General features: G+C 47.1%; 1 protein-coding gene across 3 annotated transcripts in view; it reads left to right on the top strand.

The window, feature by feature from the left end:
• POGZ (pogo transposable element derived with ZNF domain) overlaps nucleotides 1–17,066 on the top strand; it is a 65,942-nt gene extending 48,876 nt beyond the window's left edge. The window contains exons 3-20 of one of the 3 annotated variants that reach the window (XM_069768359.1): nucleotides 4,548–4,673; nucleotides 5,139–5,294; nucleotides 5,367–5,542; nucleotides 5,651–5,768; nucleotides 5,835–6,140; nucleotides 6,762–6,965; nucleotides 7,050–7,159; nucleotides 12,250–12,542; nucleotides 12,618–12,772; nucleotides 12,910–13,010; nucleotides 13,083–13,229; nucleotides 13,344–13,475; nucleotides 13,553–13,692; nucleotides 13,951–14,091; nucleotides 14,219–14,278; nucleotides 14,386–14,501; nucleotides 14,577–14,601; nucleotides 14,710–17,066. In XM_069768359.1, coding sequence (XP_069624460.1) covers nucleotides 4,553–4,673; nucleotides 5,139–5,294; nucleotides 5,367–5,542; nucleotides 5,651–5,768; nucleotides 5,835–6,140; nucleotides 6,762–6,965; nucleotides 7,050–7,159; nucleotides 12,250–12,542; nucleotides 12,618–12,772; nucleotides 12,910–13,010; nucleotides 13,083–13,229; nucleotides 13,344–13,475; nucleotides 13,553–13,692; nucleotides 13,951–14,091; nucleotides 14,219–14,278; nucleotides 14,386–14,501; nucleotides 14,577–14,601; nucleotides 14,710–16,216 — 4,008 coding nt within the window. In that variant the 5' untranslated portion in view covers nucleotides 4,548–4,552 and the 3' untranslated portion in view covers nucleotides 16,217–17,066. The remainder of the gene's footprint in view (nucleotides 1–4,547; nucleotides 4,674–5,138; nucleotides 5,295–5,366; nucleotides 5,543–5,650; nucleotides 5,769–5,834; nucleotides 6,141–6,761; nucleotides 6,966–7,049; nucleotides 7,160–12,249; nucleotides 12,543–12,617; nucleotides 12,773–12,909; nucleotides 13,011–13,082; nucleotides 13,230–13,343; nucleotides 13,476–13,552; nucleotides 13,693–13,950; nucleotides 14,092–14,218; nucleotides 14,279–14,385; nucleotides 14,502–14,576; nucleotides 14,602–14,709) is intronic. The other 2 variants (XM_069768374.1, XM_069768366.1) reach the window with 2 other exon arrangements.
• The last annotated feature ends 336 nt before the right edge of the window (nucleotides 17,067–17,402 follow it).

Below are 17,402 nucleotides of genomic sequence, written 5' to 3'. Positions count from 1 at the left end.
TTGCTTATAGGTAGTCAAAAGGTATTCACTAAAAATGTGGTGTACAAAAATATTTTGGGTTGATATGGTTAACAAATATATTAGTGTCGATGTACTTCTTTTGTTCGATGATTTTGATTATCCGTTTCATAATTTCATTGAATTGTATTAAGTTCTATGAGCAATTAAATTTAATTATAATATATTTTACCCATAAAATCCTGTGTATTCATTGCATTATTCTGAAATCTTCATAAATAAACTACATACATATTCTATGCGTTAGAATCGGGCCACCATCTAGTGTGTATATCTATTTGTTGTTGTCATTAACCTGGAGGTCCTCTGATGCTCTGTAAACCAACTGATGGGAGGGAGAGGTACCGCCATTTTATCTGTAGGTTTCCTGTCCCTGAAGGGCGGATCCCCTCTCTCCGTGGTGCTGTCATGGGCTCTGAGAAATACCATTATCTGTAAGTAACTATGCTCTTTCAGTTTGTTGCCCTGCCGTTTGGGCTCGCAACCGCTCCCAGGGTCTTCCCAAAGATCATTGCAGCGGTAATGGCCCTTCTGCAGAGCAGAAGTCTAGTGCTCATCCCGTACCTTGACGACATTCTCATCAAGGCTCCGTCCTTTTACCAGGCCCAGAAAAGTCTGTTCATCGTTCTCAAAACCCTGTCCTGATTTGGCTGGCTAATCAACAGGGCAAAGCCTTGCCTTGCCTCGACTCAGCCACCTCATATTCCTAGGCATGCTGATCAACACTTGTCAGACAAGGGGTTTTGTTCCCAAGGAGAAGGGGCAATCCTCTAGGGGGGGGTGGGGGGTGGGATGCTCTCTGCAGAGCCCTCAGCCTCAATCTTTCCTCTCTGTCATGGCTGTCCTGGGAAGGATGATGGCAGCGTCGGAAGCGATTTATTTTGCACAATTCTGCCCAAGACCGCTCCAGCAGGCCATCCTATCGCAGTGGAACAAGTCTGTTCTGTCTCTGAATCGTCTGGTTCGGCTCTCCTCCCGAGGCAAGCAATCTCTCAGGTGGTGGCTGTCATCCCCTCTCATCTTCCAGGGTTGGTCCTCCCTCCCTGTTCAATAGCAGGTGGTGACGACAAATGCCAGCCTTCTTGGTTGGGGTGCGGTCTTTCACAACCTGACCGTTCAGGGACATTGGTCGGCAGTGGAATCTTCCCTGCCAATCAACATCCTCGAGATAAGGGCCATTCTTCTGTCCCCACCGCCACTGGGAGAAACTTCTCAGGGGCCTGCCAATTCGAGTTCAGACAGACAGTGCCACGGTGGTAGCATATGTCAACCTCCAGGGAGGACCTCTGAGTCCCTTGGCGATGTCCGAGGTATCAAAGATTCTCTGGGCAGAAGCGGCGGTTGTGGTGATATCTGCAGTACATATCCCCGGCGTGGACAACTGGGCCGCCAACTTTCTCAGCCGCGAGGGTGTCGCGGTGGGACAGTGGTCTCTACATCAGGAAGTCTTCCATCAGATTTGCCTTCAATTGGGCACTCTAGCTGTAAACTTCATGGCGACAAGAAGGTTCCACAGTTTGTTTCCATATTCCACGTTCGTCTTGTGGTAGGCGCCGACGGTCTGGCAATACCCTGGTCACAGTTTGTCCTTCTCTATCTGTTCCCTACCCTTCCCCCTCCCTCCCAAGACCGATCTCGGTCGCTCTATTTAACTCTGTTGAAACTGCAGTTCTAAGGGCATCCGGGTTTTGAGATTGGGTGATTCATGCCATGATCCAGGCTAGGAAGCTGTCTTCGTCCCGGGTCTATTATCGGACTTGGAAAGCCTAACGCTAGTGTAAGTCAAATCCCATCGCGCCTAATGTCTTTTGCTCTTCCTCCTATTCTGGCGTTTCTTCAGGCGGAACTTGATGCTGGCCTTGCTCTTAGCTCGCTAAAGGGCCAGGTGTCAACGTTTTCCATTCTTTTCCAGAATAACTTATCCTCCTCTTCTCAGGTCAGAACTTTTCTTAACCCTCCGTCACATACAATATTCAGACTAACGAGTTCACATACAATGTGCCTGTCAGGCGCCTGCTGGAAAAATACCTATAATATCTAATGTTTGCAATTTCAGTGCTCTAAAAGTGATCAGTGACCTTCATAGGGATGTAATAAAAGAGACTACACATAATCAGTTGCAAAAAAAACCATTTACTTAACATAAAACTAATAACTATGAAATACAAACTTTTCAAAACTCCCGCCAAATAGTCCCCAGTTCGACTCTCTCAAAAAAATGTACAAAGAAAATTTTTGAACACAAACTTAATTTTAAGGTACCTTAAGTACTATTAAAAACATATTCAATCAGAAGTAGATGCTGAGGTTTCCCCAGAAAAGTCACACTTGCAGAGCAAATAGCAAGAATTACACACCATTTTTGCATGTGTCAGGCAAATTGCTTTATGACATTTATCTTTTCCAATATAATATGATCCAACTTCTTCATCCTCACCACTGTCACCATCTTGCTCTGTTTCAGAATCCAAGACACATTCTTCCACCTCATCATGAGAATCAATCTAACTTTCCTCTCCTAAATCCTCATTCAGTGTGAGGTCTCTATCATCTAACAGCATGTTTGTTACTTCCTCAACATCAAGTTGTTTGGATAAATTGTACATTTTCCTCTCCATTTCAGCAGATAATCTGAAGCAAGAGAAGGAATATGTTAGGGAACTACTGTATATGCCTGAGCAGCACACTTTCTTTTATAAAATCTCCCTTATTTCTATGAAATATCCTCACATTTTGTGCTATACATTCATAAAACAAGCTAAATAAACTATTGTGATGAATAAAAACATAAAATACCAACTTTAGGCCATGTTCACACAGTGCGTTTTTTACCGCGGAACCGCGGCGGTTTTGCCGCTGCGGTTCCGCAGCTGTTTTCCATGCAGGGTACAGTACACTGTACCCTATGGAAAACAGGACACACTGTGCACATGGTCCGGAAATTGTTAAAAAAAAGACGCGCTGAATAGCTCCCGGAAAAAAGAAGGAGCATGTCAATTCTTTTTCCGGAGCCGCAGCGGTTCTGCACCCATAGACCTCCATTGTGAGGTCCAAACCGCAGTAAAACCCGCAGATCAAAAATATATCTGCGGGTTTTACTGCGATTTGATGTGCAGAACCGCTGCAGCAGGAAGTGCGGGGAGCGGGCGGAAGTGCGTGGGCGGAGTGTGGCTGCCCCCCCCGTGTTCCGATCCCGCCCCCCCGTGCTCCGATGCCCCACCCCAGTGCTCCGATGCCCCCCCCCCAGTGCTCCGATGCCCCCCCCCCGTGCCCTAATCTCCCCCCCTTATACTCACCCGGCGTCCCGGTGTCCGTCCGGCCGTCTTCTCCCTGGGCGCCGCCATCTTGCAAAATGGCGGGCGCATGCGCAGTGCGCCCGCCGAATCTGCCGGCCGGCAGATTCGTTCCAAAGTGCATTTTGATCACTGAGATATAACCTATCTCAGTGATCAAAATAAAAAAATAGTAAATGACACCCCCCCCCTTTGTCACCCCCATAGGTAGGGACAATAAAAAAAATAAAGAATTTTTTTTTTTTTTCTTTCACTAAGGTTAGGTTAGGGTTAGGGTTAGGGGTAGGGTTAGGGTTAGGGGTAGGGTTAGGGTTAGGGGTAGGGGTAGGGTTAGGGGTAGGGGTAGGGTTAGGGGTAGGGTTAGGGGTAGGGGTAGGGGTAGGGTTAGGGGTAGGGTTAGGGGTAGGGGTAGGGGTAGGGTTAGGGTATTTTCAGCCATTTTAACCCTAAAAAAATTCCTAGAAAACACACAGACTCTGGCTAGAAAACTGCATCAAAAAAACGCATCAAAAAACGCATCAAAAAACGCATCAAAAACGGACCAAAAAAGGACCAAAAAAAGGACCTGCGTTTTCTGCCAAGAGCTGCAGTTTTTTAAAAAACAGTCAGGAAAAAAAAAGGATGGAAATCCTGAACGTGTGAACATACCCTTACTGAATGTGACGTGTTCACATACAATGAGCCTGAGAGATCTGTGCAGCTATATCCTCTCCCCTGAAGCTCTGAAATCCAACTGTGATATCAGGTTTCACAGACCTTCAAGAGACAGGAGACTACCTGGAGGGAGGGGGTTTCCTCACAATCTGGTGAGGAAGGAGAAATGAAAGTAAAAGAGAAGCGCCTGTCAGATCAGTTGTATGTGATGGAGGGTTAAGGGGAGGGGGTAGCGCATGCAATGTCCCCGTACCAGACACTTGTGGACCCCTGGGACCTCAATCTAGTCCTGGAGGGCCTTAGGAGTTCTCCCGGCGGGGGTTCATGCACACTAGCATCTGTCGCGCTCTGACACTGCCCATCCTGACAGTGTCTGCAGTTGCTGATCACAATCCTGCTGACGGGCACTTTTAAGTATCGCCCTACTGTGTAATGAAGAATTGGACTGAGCTGTGGTTGGTTTCTTGTTCATTAGAGTTTTCTAGTTCTGAACTTACCCTTCCATATCTTTATTGTGTACTGGGACTTGTAGTTCTTTCTATCTGCAGCCCCCTGTCATGGCTGATATGTTGTGTTTTGCAGGAGACATGGACACGGATCTGTTCATGGAGTGTGAGGAGGAGGAGCTGGAGCCGTGGCAGAAGATCAGCGACGTGATCGAGGACTCTGTGGTGGAAGACTACAGCTACCTGGATAAAGCCAACACCGGTAATGCTCCAGTCTGGTCTCACTAGACCCTTCACAGCTTATATTGGTGGGTGTCCAGGAGCCGAGACCCCCAGCGACCGCTAAAAGGAAGGGGCACAAGATCAGCTTGACAACGCAGTGAGCTCAGTTAGGCATCTGGCCGCTAAGACGAGGAACTATGTCTGTTCATTTTACCAATCAATGGGGTCTTGGCTGCCAGACCTCCAAAAGAAAAAAACATTTGACATGCCTTTCTGACTGACTCTGATCTGGGGACATGTTGCCTCGTACAGATGGGACAGCTACAGCTGGCCTCCATGTATTGGCTTGTGGTGGTTACTACTTCCATTAAGCGTGAGAATCGTCGCTGTGATGCTGCCCCCTCATTACCGAGTCCAGGGACCTCAAAGTGATCATCAGTAAATGTCACATTGAGAAAAAAGCAGGATTTCAACTTTCTGGCTGATCAGTGTTTTCTTCTCACAGTGTCAATCAACCTTCAGCCGGCCACCGTGTCCCTGCCTGTGGTGCATCAAACCCTGGGCAGTCAGTATACAACCGCCAGCACCGTTACCAACACCATCAGCCAGAATACTGACCCCACAAAGAAAACAGTTGTCACATTGATCACAAATAATAGCGGTAAGTAGCCGTGCACGCCAGTGGCATCGGTACCCTGTAAGAACCGCCATAAAATCTGTCTTCCTTCTCTAGGCACCACACCGATCGTACAGCAGAGCCCTCAGCCGCTAATACTTACCCAGAACGCAGCCCCAGGCCTAGGCACCATGGTTACTCAGCCTGTGCTTCGTCCCATGCAAGTGATGCAGAATGCCAACCATGCCACTACCAACTCCATGGCTGCTCAGCCCATCTTCATAACGGCACAGGTAGGAGCAGCTAGCGACCTGGTTCCCACCTGTGCTCCTGTCTGAAAGCATTACGTTCTGAGGGGACGACAATCCTCCATGTCAAAATGACTGTATTCCTTGTTGTAGGGCTTTCCTGTACGAAACGTCAGGCCGATCCAAAATACAGTGAATGCAATGAATCAGGTGGGCATCGTGCTGAATGTTCAGCAAGGCCAGACGGTCCGGCCAATCACCATCGTGCCAGGTAAGTCAGATATTTGCTATGTCTCCAGTATTGGCTGCATGTACTGAGTTTTCTCCCCCTCTCCAGCAGCGGGCACACAGTTCATGAAGCCAGCAGTAGGAGTTCCACAAGTGTTTTCTCAGGTGACCCAGGTCCGGCCGGCGACCACTGTCCCCGTGCGTCCTGCCACAAACACCTTCACCACTGTCATCCCTGCTACCCTGACCATACGCAGCACGGTGCCACAGTCGCAGAACCAGGTGAACAAACCCATCTGCAGCACCTCCACCACATCTGCGCCTAGCCAGCAGCCTCTCCGACAAATCACTGTGCAGCAGCCAACCCAGGCTCTGTCCATCTCCCAGAACCAGAACAATCCCAACCCTAAGCTGGGTGAGTATTTGCCAGGGATTTGGCACCACAACTAGATGGTTGACATGTGTTTTTGTGATCCTGGAGCCCGGGCAGTAAATGTCTGCTCTCTGTCATGGCTGATGGGAGAGCAAACCGTTCCTCTTCATGATCCTTGCCTTGTCCCGCCTTTCATTCTTCCATCTGAACTTTCTCCTCTTGCTATGAGCTTGTCCTCCATGGCTGCGGGCTGATGGGTAAGGCTACTTTCACACTAGCGTTTTTTGCAATACGTCACAATGCGTCGTTTATGGGAAAAAACGCATTCTGCAAAGTTGTTTGCAGGATGCGTTTTTGCCCCATAGATTAACATTAGCGACGCATTGCCACACGTCGCAACCGTCGTGTGACGGTTGCGCCGTGTTGTGGCGGACCGTCGGGAGCAAAAAACGCTACATGTAACGTTTTTTGCTGCCGACGGACCCACCTCACCGCACCTCACAATGGGGCAGCGGATGCGATGAAAATCTGCATCCGCTGCACCCGTTGTGCGGCGCAAACAACGCTAGCATAGGTAACCTCGGCCCGACGCACTGCGACGGGCCGAGCCCGACGCTAGTGTGAAAGTAGCCTAACGCTGTGTGCTGTCTTTGTGCCTTGCAGTGAATATTTCAAGCCTGGTGACTGTGAAGAGACCTGGAGAAACTACGGATGTGGTGAAGTTTGTGAACGCAGTGAGCGGTAGCCAGACCACCACCCAGAACTCAACGCAGCTCATCCTTTCCAGTACCATTTGCAACAATGGCACAAGCCCAAATGTGGGCACGTTACAGAGAGGCGTTCAGTTGGAGTCTCTTGGACTGAAAGGTATCATTTTCTCCTGGGCCATACAGTAAGGATTGTGTCTGTACTTATACATCCTCAATAATATATACCCCCTACTCCCTCCAGCAGCTGCACCTGCCGGAGCCCAGATGGAGAACCCCGACACTTCCAGGAAGTACTGCCCGAGGTGTCAGACGCCGTTCAGGGTGTTGGAAGCTCTTCGGGGCCACATGTGTGTAAGTGTCAGGTTAATGGTAAATGCTCTACAAACATGTCCAAAAGCATATCAGTAATACATAGGGACCTTTACTACTAGAGTGAATCCTAAGGTGCACTTAGACAGATAGGGGGTGTGTCAAAATTTAACAACCTAAAAAATGGATAACTAGTATCCGCACACACCACTCACCAAAGAGATATATATGTATGTATATATAAAATATTAAAGTTTATAATGTTGCAAAAAAATTAGATGATACACACATTGAATAAAATCTCATACCGTCACTGTTGACATGAAAAGATAGGTAAGAGGAAAAGAGTTTAACCCCTTAATCCCATATGACTTACTATCTCGTCAAGGTGACCTGGGACTTAATTCACAGTGACAAAGGTATAGGTTGAGCGGGCACCATCCAACTAAATAAGAGAAGGGGGGGGGGGGGGGGATCACCTGATGCAAGACTATATAAACCGACACTTCATAAAGAAAAGAACCAGCATCATACAAATGGGATCACCACACCACTAATATAGGTACAAAAGTATAACAAATTTTTATTATTATATACAACACCACACAAAGAACTGAAATTTCAAAACAATTAAAAACTCCCATAAACAACAGTGGGAGATGAGGGTCCATACAATATATAAGTTACTCAGAAAAATATTGCGTAGTCAATACCACCTTTATAAATACCTTTCTCAGGATGTGACCACATGAAAAAATGGTGCGGGTCAAAATATAAGCATGCTGGGTCTACCATCAACTATACGAAATTCAAACAATATCCCAATAACGTATGGTTTGTGCAAATAGCAAGCACATCAATGTATACATTCAATATCCTATTAGTTGTACATATAGCATACAGGCTTGTAAGGCAAATACTCATGCAAGTTGATGGAGATGTCCTAGTCTCTACAAAAATGTAAAAGGCCTAAGTAAGTATCTCAGAATAAACTACACCTAAAGACCAGGAATCTTGCCACCCCACCATCAGACAGGGTCACCTTAATAGATGAAAGGGCAGGCTAATGCAATGTGAGACCCACGCGTATCGATGCATAGATGCATCGTATCGATGCTGTATGGACCCTCATCTCCCACTGTTGTTTATGGGAGTTTTTAATTGTTTTGAAATTTGTTTTCTGTGTGGTACAACACCACTATATACAACATATAATAATAAAAATTTGTTACACTTTTGTACCTATATTATTGGTGTGGTGATCCCATTTGTATGATGCTGGTTCTTTTCTTTATGAAGTGTTAATTCCCAGTGACGGGATAGTACGTCATACGTGATTGGCCGCGCTCACGGGGGGGATCGCGGCCGGGTGTCAGCTGACTCACGGACCGCTCCCGGCACATTTAACCCCCTGCACACCGCAATCAAACATGATCGCAGTGTTCCGGGGGCTTAGGGAAGCATCGTGCAGGGAGGGTGCTCCCTGCGTGCTTCCCTGAGACGATCGGTACAAGGCGATGTGCTCGCCTTGTATCGAGCGTCTCCTCCCTGCAGGCCCCGTATCCAAAATGGTCGCGGTCTACTTCCGGGTCCTGCAGGGACTATTTCCGGGTCCAGAGCAGGGGCTGGTAAGCAAGGAGCAGGGCACGCCAGATCGCTGATCTGACACAGTGCTCTGCAAAGTGTCAGATCAGGGATCTGTCACTATACAGTGATGTCCCCCCTGGGACAAAGTAAAAAATAAAAAATTTTAAATGTGTAAAAAAAAAAAAAAAAAAAAAACCTAAATAAAGAAGAAAAAATTGTTCCCATAAATACATTTCTTTATCTAAATAAAAAAAACAAACACAAAAGTACACATTTAGTATCGCCGCGTCCTTAACGACCCGACCCATAAAACGGTCCCACTAGTTAACCCCTTCAGTGAACACCGTAAAAAAATAAGGCAAAAAAACGCTTTATCATACCGCCAAACAAAAAGTGGAATAACACACGATCTAAAAGGCGGATATAAATAACCATGGTACCGCTGAAAACGTCCTCTTGTTCCGCAAAAAATGGGCCGCCATACAGCATCATCAGCGAAAAAATAAAAAAGTTACAGTCCTCAGAATAAAGCGATGCAAAAATAATTATTTTTTCTATAAAATAGTTTTTATCGTATAAAAAGCGCCAAAACATAAGAAAATGATATAAATGAGGTATCGCTGTAAACATACTGACTTGAAGAATAAAACTGCTTTATCCATTTTACCAAACGCGGAACGGTATAAACGGAATTTTTGGTCATTCTGCCTCACAAAAATCGGAATAAAAGCGATCAAAAAATGTCACGTGCCGGAAAATGTTACCAATAAAAACGTCATCTCGTCCCGCAAAAAACAAGACCTCAAATGACTCTGTGGACCAAAATATGGAAAAATTAAAGGTCTCAAAATGTGGTAACGCAAAAAATATTTTTTGCAATAAAAAGCGTCTTTTAGACGGCTGCCAATTCTAAAAATCCGCTAGAAAACCTGCTAGAAAAGTAAATCAAACCCCCCTTCATCACCCCCTTAGTTAGGGAAACATAAAAAATTTTTAAAAATGTATTTATTTCCATTTTCCCGTTAGGGTTAGGGTTGGGGCTAAAGTTGGGGTTAGGGTTTGAATTGCATTTACGGTTGGGATTAGGGGTGTGTTGGGGTTAGGGTTTCAGTTAGAATTGGGGGTTTCCACTGTTTAGGCACATCAGGGCTCTACAAACGCGGCATGGCGTCCGATCTCAATTCCAGCCAATTCTGCGTTGAAAAAGTAAAACAGTGGTCCTTCCCTTCCGAGCTCTCCCGTGCGCCCAAACAGGGGTTTACCCCAATATATGGGGTATCGGCATACTCAGGACAAACTGGACAACAACTATTGGGGTCCAATTTCTCTTCTTACCCTTGGAAAAATTAAAAATTTGGGGGCTAAAAAAAAATTTTGTGGGACAAAATTAATTTTTATTTTCACGACGTTATAAACTAGTGAAACACTTGGGGGTTCAAAGCTCATCTAGATGAGTTCCTTGGGGTGGTCTAGTTTCCAAAATGGTGTCACTTGTGGGGGGTTTCTACTGTTCAGGTGCATCAGGGGCTCTGCAAATGCAACGTGACGCCTGCAGACCAATTCATCCAAGTCTGCATTCCAAATGGCGGTCCTTCCCTTCCGAGCTCTGCCATGCGCCCAAACGGTGGTTCCCCCCCACATATGGGGTATCAGTGTACTCAGGACAAATTGGACAACAACTTTTGGGGTCGAATTTCTCCTGTTACCCTTGGGAAAATACAAAACTGGGGGCTAAAATAATTTGTGAAAAAAAAAATGTTTATTTTCACGGCTCTGCATTATAAACTGTACTGAAACATTTGGGGGTTCAAAGCTGTCAAAACACAGCTAGAGATAAGTTCCTTAGGGGGTCTACTTTCCACAATAGTGTCACTTGTGGGGTGTTTCAATGTTTAGGCCCATCAGGGGCTCTCCAAACGTGACATAGTGTCCCATCTCAATTCCAGTCAATTTTGCATTGAAAAGTCAAACAGCGCTCCTTCCCTTCCGAGCTCTGCCATGTGCCCAAACAGTGGTTTACCCACACATGTGGGGTATCAGCGTACTCAGAACAAATGGCACAACAACTTTTGGGGTCCAATTTCTTCTCTTACCCTTGGGAAAATAAAAAATTGGGGGCGAAAAGATCATATTTGTGAAAAAATATGATTTTTTATTTTTACGTCTCTGCATTATAAACTTCTGTGAAGCACTTGGTGGGTTAAAGTGCTCACCACACATCTAGATAAGTTCCTTAGGGGGTCTACTTTCCAAAATGGTGTCACTTGTGGGGGGTTTCAATGTTTAGGCACATCAGGGGCTCTCTAAACGCAACATGGCATCCCATCTCAATTCCAGTCAATTTTGCATTGAAAAGTCAAATGGCGGTCCTTCGCTTCCGAGCTCTGCCGTGCGCCCAAACAGTTGTTTACCCCCACATGTGGGGTATCGGCATACTAAGAACAAATGGCACAACAACTTTTGGGAAAATAAAACAAATTGGAGCTGAAGTAAATTTTTTGTGAAAAAAAGTTAAATGTTCATTTTTTTTTTAAACATTCCAAAAATTCCTGTATAACATCTGAAGGGTTAATAAACTTCTTGAATGTGGTTTTGAGCACCTTGAGGGGTGCAGTTTTTAGAATGGTGTCACACTTGGGTATTTTCTATCATATAGACCCCTCAAAATGACTTCAAATGTGATATGGTCCCTAAAAAATGTTGGTGTTGTAAAAATGAGAAACTGCTGGTCAATTTTTAACCCTTATAACTCCCTAACAAAAAATATTTTTGGCTCCAAAACTGTGCTGATGTAAAGTAGACATGTGGGAAATGTTACTTATTAATTATTTTGCATGACATATCTCTGATTTAGCGGCATAAAAATTCAAAGTTGGAAAATTGCAAAATTTTCAAAATTTCGTCAAATTTCCATTTTTTTCCACAAATAAACGCAAGTTATATCGAAGAAATTTTACCACTATCATGAAGTCCAATATGTCACGTGAAAGCAATGTCAGAATCGCCAAGATCCGTTGAAGCGTTCCAGAGTTAAAACCTCATAGAGGGACAGTGGTCAGAATTGTAAAAATTGGCCTGGTCATTAACGTGCAAACCACCCGTAGGGCTTAAGGGGTTAACTCAAGTAAGACACACATAGTGGCAAGGTGGAAAATAACAGGCACTGGGTCATTGCAAACTATCTAACATGATGCAGACTTATCCCCATCAACCCAGCAAGTGCTGCTCAGATAACATAACAAAGTGCTAACAGTGCACATATATAGGTCTGCAGAGTATGTAATAAGAGAATCAAAGCATACCCATATGTGTAGAAGGCCATCCACGATGCCACAGAGACCCCGACGCACGTTTCTCTGCTCGCTTTCTCAAGGGGCAGGCGTAAATGGTAAATGCTTGTAGCCAGGAGGTGATGGGCGCCATCCTTTCCTATGAAATCACCATGTGATAGTAATGGCGTAAGTCACATTGTAATGTGGACCGCTGCAAGCAGTGATCGTGGTCATGAGATAAGTCACTAATTGTGTCCCTCTCTCATGATGCAGTACTGCTGTCCTGATCTTGTGGACTTCTCGAAGAAAGGGAAGTCTGACTCTGAACTGCCCAGCCAGCCCAGTCCAGAGAAGTCTGCCAGTGCACCCAGTAGCACAGAGCCCCCAGCTGTCAAGTCCCAGGAGACCCCAGCAGATGACGCCTTGCAGGGCAAGCTCATCATGCTGGTAGATGACTTCTATTATGGCAGAGATGTTGGTCAAACCTACCAGATGCAAGGGCTTCCTAAAGTGGCCACCACCTTCCGCTGTATGCACTGCTCCAAGCGGCTGAAGAATAATATCAGGTGGGCGCAGTAAAAGCCACGGCCGCCCGTGTGACCTCACTTGTTGTAGTTCTGAAAGTTTCTACTTTCTTCCAGGTTCATGAATCACATGAAGCACCACGTGGAGCTGGACCAACAGAATGGCGAGGTGGACGGGCACACCACGTGCCAGCACTGCTACAGACAGTTCTCCACCCCATTCCAGTTACAGTGTCACCTGGAAAACGTGCACAGTTCCTATGAGTCCACTAGTGAGTAACGGGCACTATGCCCAGTTGTCACCATATCCATTGCATTAGTTGCTATGGAGACTAGTATGCCACACTGGTATTTCCCAGCCACTGCCTTTTGCTTGGCATTGGGGTAATTATTTTCTCCTTGTTTGCAGCAAAATGTAAGATTTGTGAGTGGGCATTTGACAGCGAACCGCTCTTCCTGCAACATATGAAAGATACTCACAAGCCCGGGGAGATGCCGTACGTGTGCCAGGTAAGGGCCATGCCAGCGTGTGCCCACCCCCAGTTGCCCGGCTTCTCCGTGTGACCACCCGTTTTTTTTCAGGTTTGTTCTTACCGCTCCTCAATCTACGCAGAGGTGGATACTCATTTCCGGCTGAATCATGAGGACACGCGGCACTTGCTCTGCGTCTATTGTCTGAAGGTATTTAAAAATGGCAACGCCTTCCAGCAGCACTTCATGCGGCACCAGGTAAGGTAGCGGTTCTGCATTGCGCCTCATGTCTGCTTGGTCGCCAGCTGTGCTGCTCTTACAAACTTTACTTTTTTGTGCAATGGTCTTGTCACTCCACCTTCGGCCAAGAAGAAGAGCGTCTACCATTGCAATAAATGCCGGCTACAGTTTCTTTTTGCAAAAGACAAGATCGAACACAAATTACAGCACCACAAAACCTTCCGCAAACCTCGTCAGCTGGAGGGTCTGAAGCCGGGCACAAAGGTGAGATCCACGGTGAACTTGGTGAGTAATGCCCATGTAAGCAGTCAGCCTGTAAAAAGTAAGGTCTCTGCCCATAGGTAACCATCCGAGCCTCGCGAGCACCTTCACGGGCGCTTCCATTGTCCTCGGATACCCCCACATTTCCTCTTCCGGACATGATCCCCAGCACTCTCGTTCCACCAGCTGAACCAATGGAAGCTGAGGATTACACACAACGGTCAGTCACAAAGCACCCTCTTGCCCCAAGTGGGAATCTCAGATTTTACTATTTCTCCGCACTGTTCAGGGTTATATTCTAAATGATAATCCATGGGGGAATGACAAGTGGGGCGTGTAATGTGCTTTACAAGCCGTGCGTGGCTGGGGGTCCCTCCGTCATGTGTGCGCGCCCTAGGGTTCCTGCGCCGTTACTGGCAGCTGATTCCTGACCTACTGCAAGCTGGCTAACTTTTTGCTTCCTTGACGTTTGTTTCAGGCTCACCATAGGAAAGCAGTCGTGCCTGGAGTGCAGCTTTGACATCTCTGATTTCCACAATCACTTCCCCACTTACGTGCACTGTTCTCTTTGCCGCTATGGCACCTGCTGCTCCCGAGCCTACGCCAATCACATGATCAAGTGAGTGGATGATGGTGTTACGAGACGACTGATGCAATGTACATGTATTGTCCCTTTTTTGTTGCCGTCAGTCTGTCACCGGCAGCGGGCAAGGTTTGCAATAACCTGACTGTCTGTAATTCTTCAGCAATCACGTCCCACGGAAGAGTCCAAAGTACCAGTCACTATTCAAGAGCTGCTTGCCCAGGTGAGTGATGGGCCAGCAGGGGAATTGTGGGTTTGGCGAGGGAGTGGAATGCCAGCAGGGGATTGGAGTGCTGCTCAGTGATGGCTGATTGTGGCTCTCCTCCGCAGTGATGAGATGGTGCTAACCTGCTCCTCCTGCCCTTTTGTCACGAGGATTGGCGATGCCATGGCAAAACATCTGGCTTTCAACCCATCTCACTGCCATGCTTCTGTAGTGTGCACAAGTAAGTGTCCTCCACCTCCTCTGCTAGGAGATATCATTATCCCTCCATTGTAACCTCACTGCTTTTTCTCCGCAGGTACTTCTTCTCCAGACATTTCATGGTAAGTAGATCTACTTTAGCTTCGGACTAGCGTAGCAGTGTGTGGTCTAGTCACTAGTGACCGATTGGACCTCTCCTTATTCATATGCCTTTATTTTTGCTGATGTAGGGTCTTTGGACCTCGGGAGGAGTTAAATTACAGGACCAGTCCACAGTTATTAAAGGAAGGTGAGGTAAAGGATGACCAGGAATGGAAATTATCGCCTGTGTCCAACACCCCCAGCCCTGAAGAGAAGGAGCAGAGAATAGATTTGGATGAGTTGGAGGATGGAGAGGTGGAGGACAGGGAGGCTGGCATAGGCGAGGAGAGTTCGGAGCAGCTCAGTATGAAGAAGCTTCGCGTGGTGCTGTACGCCTTGTGCTGTGGCATACAACAGGCGGCCGAACACTTCTATGACTCTCCAAGACACATCTGCCGCTGGCTGCAGAGGTTCCAGGCTGAGATTCAGGACAACGTGACCGAAGGCAAATATCTGTGCACCGAGGCAGAGGAGAAGCTGGCCGAGTGGGTGCTGACCCAGAGAGAGCAGCAACAGCCCGTCAACGAAGAGACTCTTTTCCAGAAGGCCACCAAAATTGGCCATGCCCTGGAAGGAGTTTTCAAAATCTCCTACGAATGGGCGGTGAGGTTCATGCTTCGGCACAATCTGAGTATGCACGATAAAGTTGCAGTGGCCAACCGGCTGCCAAACGAGATGGAAGACAATGCCCAGACATTCATTGGGTTTGTGCAGCGGCAGATACTCAGCCAAGATCTCCCTCTCTCCATGATTGCGGCTGTTGATGAGATTTCACTTTTCCTCGACCATGACCTCCTACATAGCAAGGAGCGGAAAGAGAGTGCGCTGCAGACTGTGGGCACAGGTGAGCCATGGTGTGACATCCTGCTGACCATATTGGCTGATGGAAGCCTCTTGCCCACACTGGTGTGTTGTCGCGGTAACTTCAAGAGTGCAGCACACGTCCCTAAGTGTATCAGGCTAGAAACTAGAGAAGACAGATTTACTGACGATGAAATCATGGAGCGCTGGTCGTCCATTGTGTGGCAGAAACACGTGGATGGGTCAAACAACAAAGGCATGGCGGTATTGGACTGTTACCGATCCCACCTGTCGGATGAGGTCCTGGCGCTGCTCAGCTCCACCTGCACGCTGCCAGCCATTGTCCCTGCCGGCTGCAGTGTAAAGATACAACCTCTGTACGTGTGTATCCGGAGGGCAGTCACCAACTTCCTGCACAAGAAATGGCAGGAGCAGGCCCGAGGCATGGCAGAGGGAAGCTGCAGCTTGGAAATGCTGCTTCAGCTGGTGGTCAGCTGGCTGACAGAGGTCCTAAATGTAATAACTGAGCACCCAGAACTGGTCCAGCAATCCTTCCTGGTGGCCAGTGTCCTGCCGGGAACTGACGGCACTGCCAACACCAGCAAGCGTAATGCTGAGATGCAAGAAGAGCTGATCGACCTACTGGAAGAACAGCTGCAACTCAATCACGACGAGCAGGATGAGGACAGCAACAGCCCTGCTGAGGAGTACGCCGACGTAGAGGTCCTGCACCAGCTCTTCGAGGGAGATAGTGACCCCGAATCCTTCTATGGCTTTGATGATGCTGATCTATAGACCACGAGACTGATGCCAAGTTCTCCCGGTAACCATTCCACCATCTGTTAATATTTAGGACTTCATGGCAGTCTATCATGATCACTTTCTCAAGGGTAGGGGGACCTTAGTCCTCATGGTCCAGAGACGCTACCTCTCCTCTAAATGAAGACGCCCAGGATTTGCAGTGGGGGGAACAGGCACCTCCCTTCCTGTAGTTTGTTTTTCCATTGAGTTTTAGAGCCTTACCCATACATTATGTATAATACACCCAGTAAAGACTGAGCAGGTTGTACCTGACGCTGGTCTCCTTCATTATGACCTCCGGAGCAGCGCTCCCTCGCGTGCGGTTAGTGATATTTAGTTTTCTTTGACATTTTTGGCTCCCCTGGAGTCGGATGGTTCTGACCCAGGCCCCAGCGTATACATTACTGGATCCATAGCTTGTATATAGTGAGATGCAGAATACAGGCAGCACCAGGATATTCTGTGTTTTATTAGGTGAAGATGTGAATTTTTTTTATACAATATATATATATATAAAACGTGTTCTGTTTATTACACCCTGCTGGTACCAAGCAAAATAAACCATTTTCTGTGAGCGTGACCTGTACAGAGCCTTCATCCACCCCCAACATGTCGCCACTTACTGCTGTTTTGTATTGTTGATTCCTTTGCCCCTATAATGTACTGGACCCTGAATTGTCTGGCCCCACCCTGTAGGTGACGCCGGGGTGAGGTGCTGTTCCAGCGGGGTCACCCTGACAAGGAGAAACACTAGTGGTTGCTGGGGTGTAGACCTCCATGAGGACGAGCACTGGGGGAACTAGGTTTTTAATGTTTTTTTTCCTAATAAAATTGTATAAACGTTTATCTCTCTGTGGTGACATGATTGTGTCTTCCCTCAAAACGAATTGGGTACGGATGGAAAACCTGGCTGTCCTGTTAAGGTACCGTCACACTGAACGATATCGCTAGCGATCCGTGACGTTGCAGCGTCCTGGCTAGCGATATCGTTCAGTTTGACAGGCAGCAGCGATCAGGATCCTGCTGTGCCATCGTTGGTCGGAGCAGAAAGGCCAGAACTTTATTTTGTCGCTGGATCTCCCGCAGACATCGCTGAATCGGCGTGTGTGACGCTGATTCAGCGATGTCTTCACTGCTAACCAGGGTAAACATCGGGTTACTAAGTGCAGAGCCACGCTTA

The sequence above is a fragment of the Ranitomeya imitator genome, chromosome 1 (assembly GCF_032444005.1).
Source record: "Ranitomeya imitator isolate aRanImi1 chromosome 1, aRanImi1.pri, whole genome shotgun sequence".
Lineage (NCBI taxonomy): Eukaryota > Metazoa > Chordata > Amphibia > Anura > Dendrobatidae > Ranitomeya > Ranitomeya imitator.
Note: the sequence above shows the minus strand (reverse complement) of the source record. Positions and strands in the feature narration are given on the sequence as shown.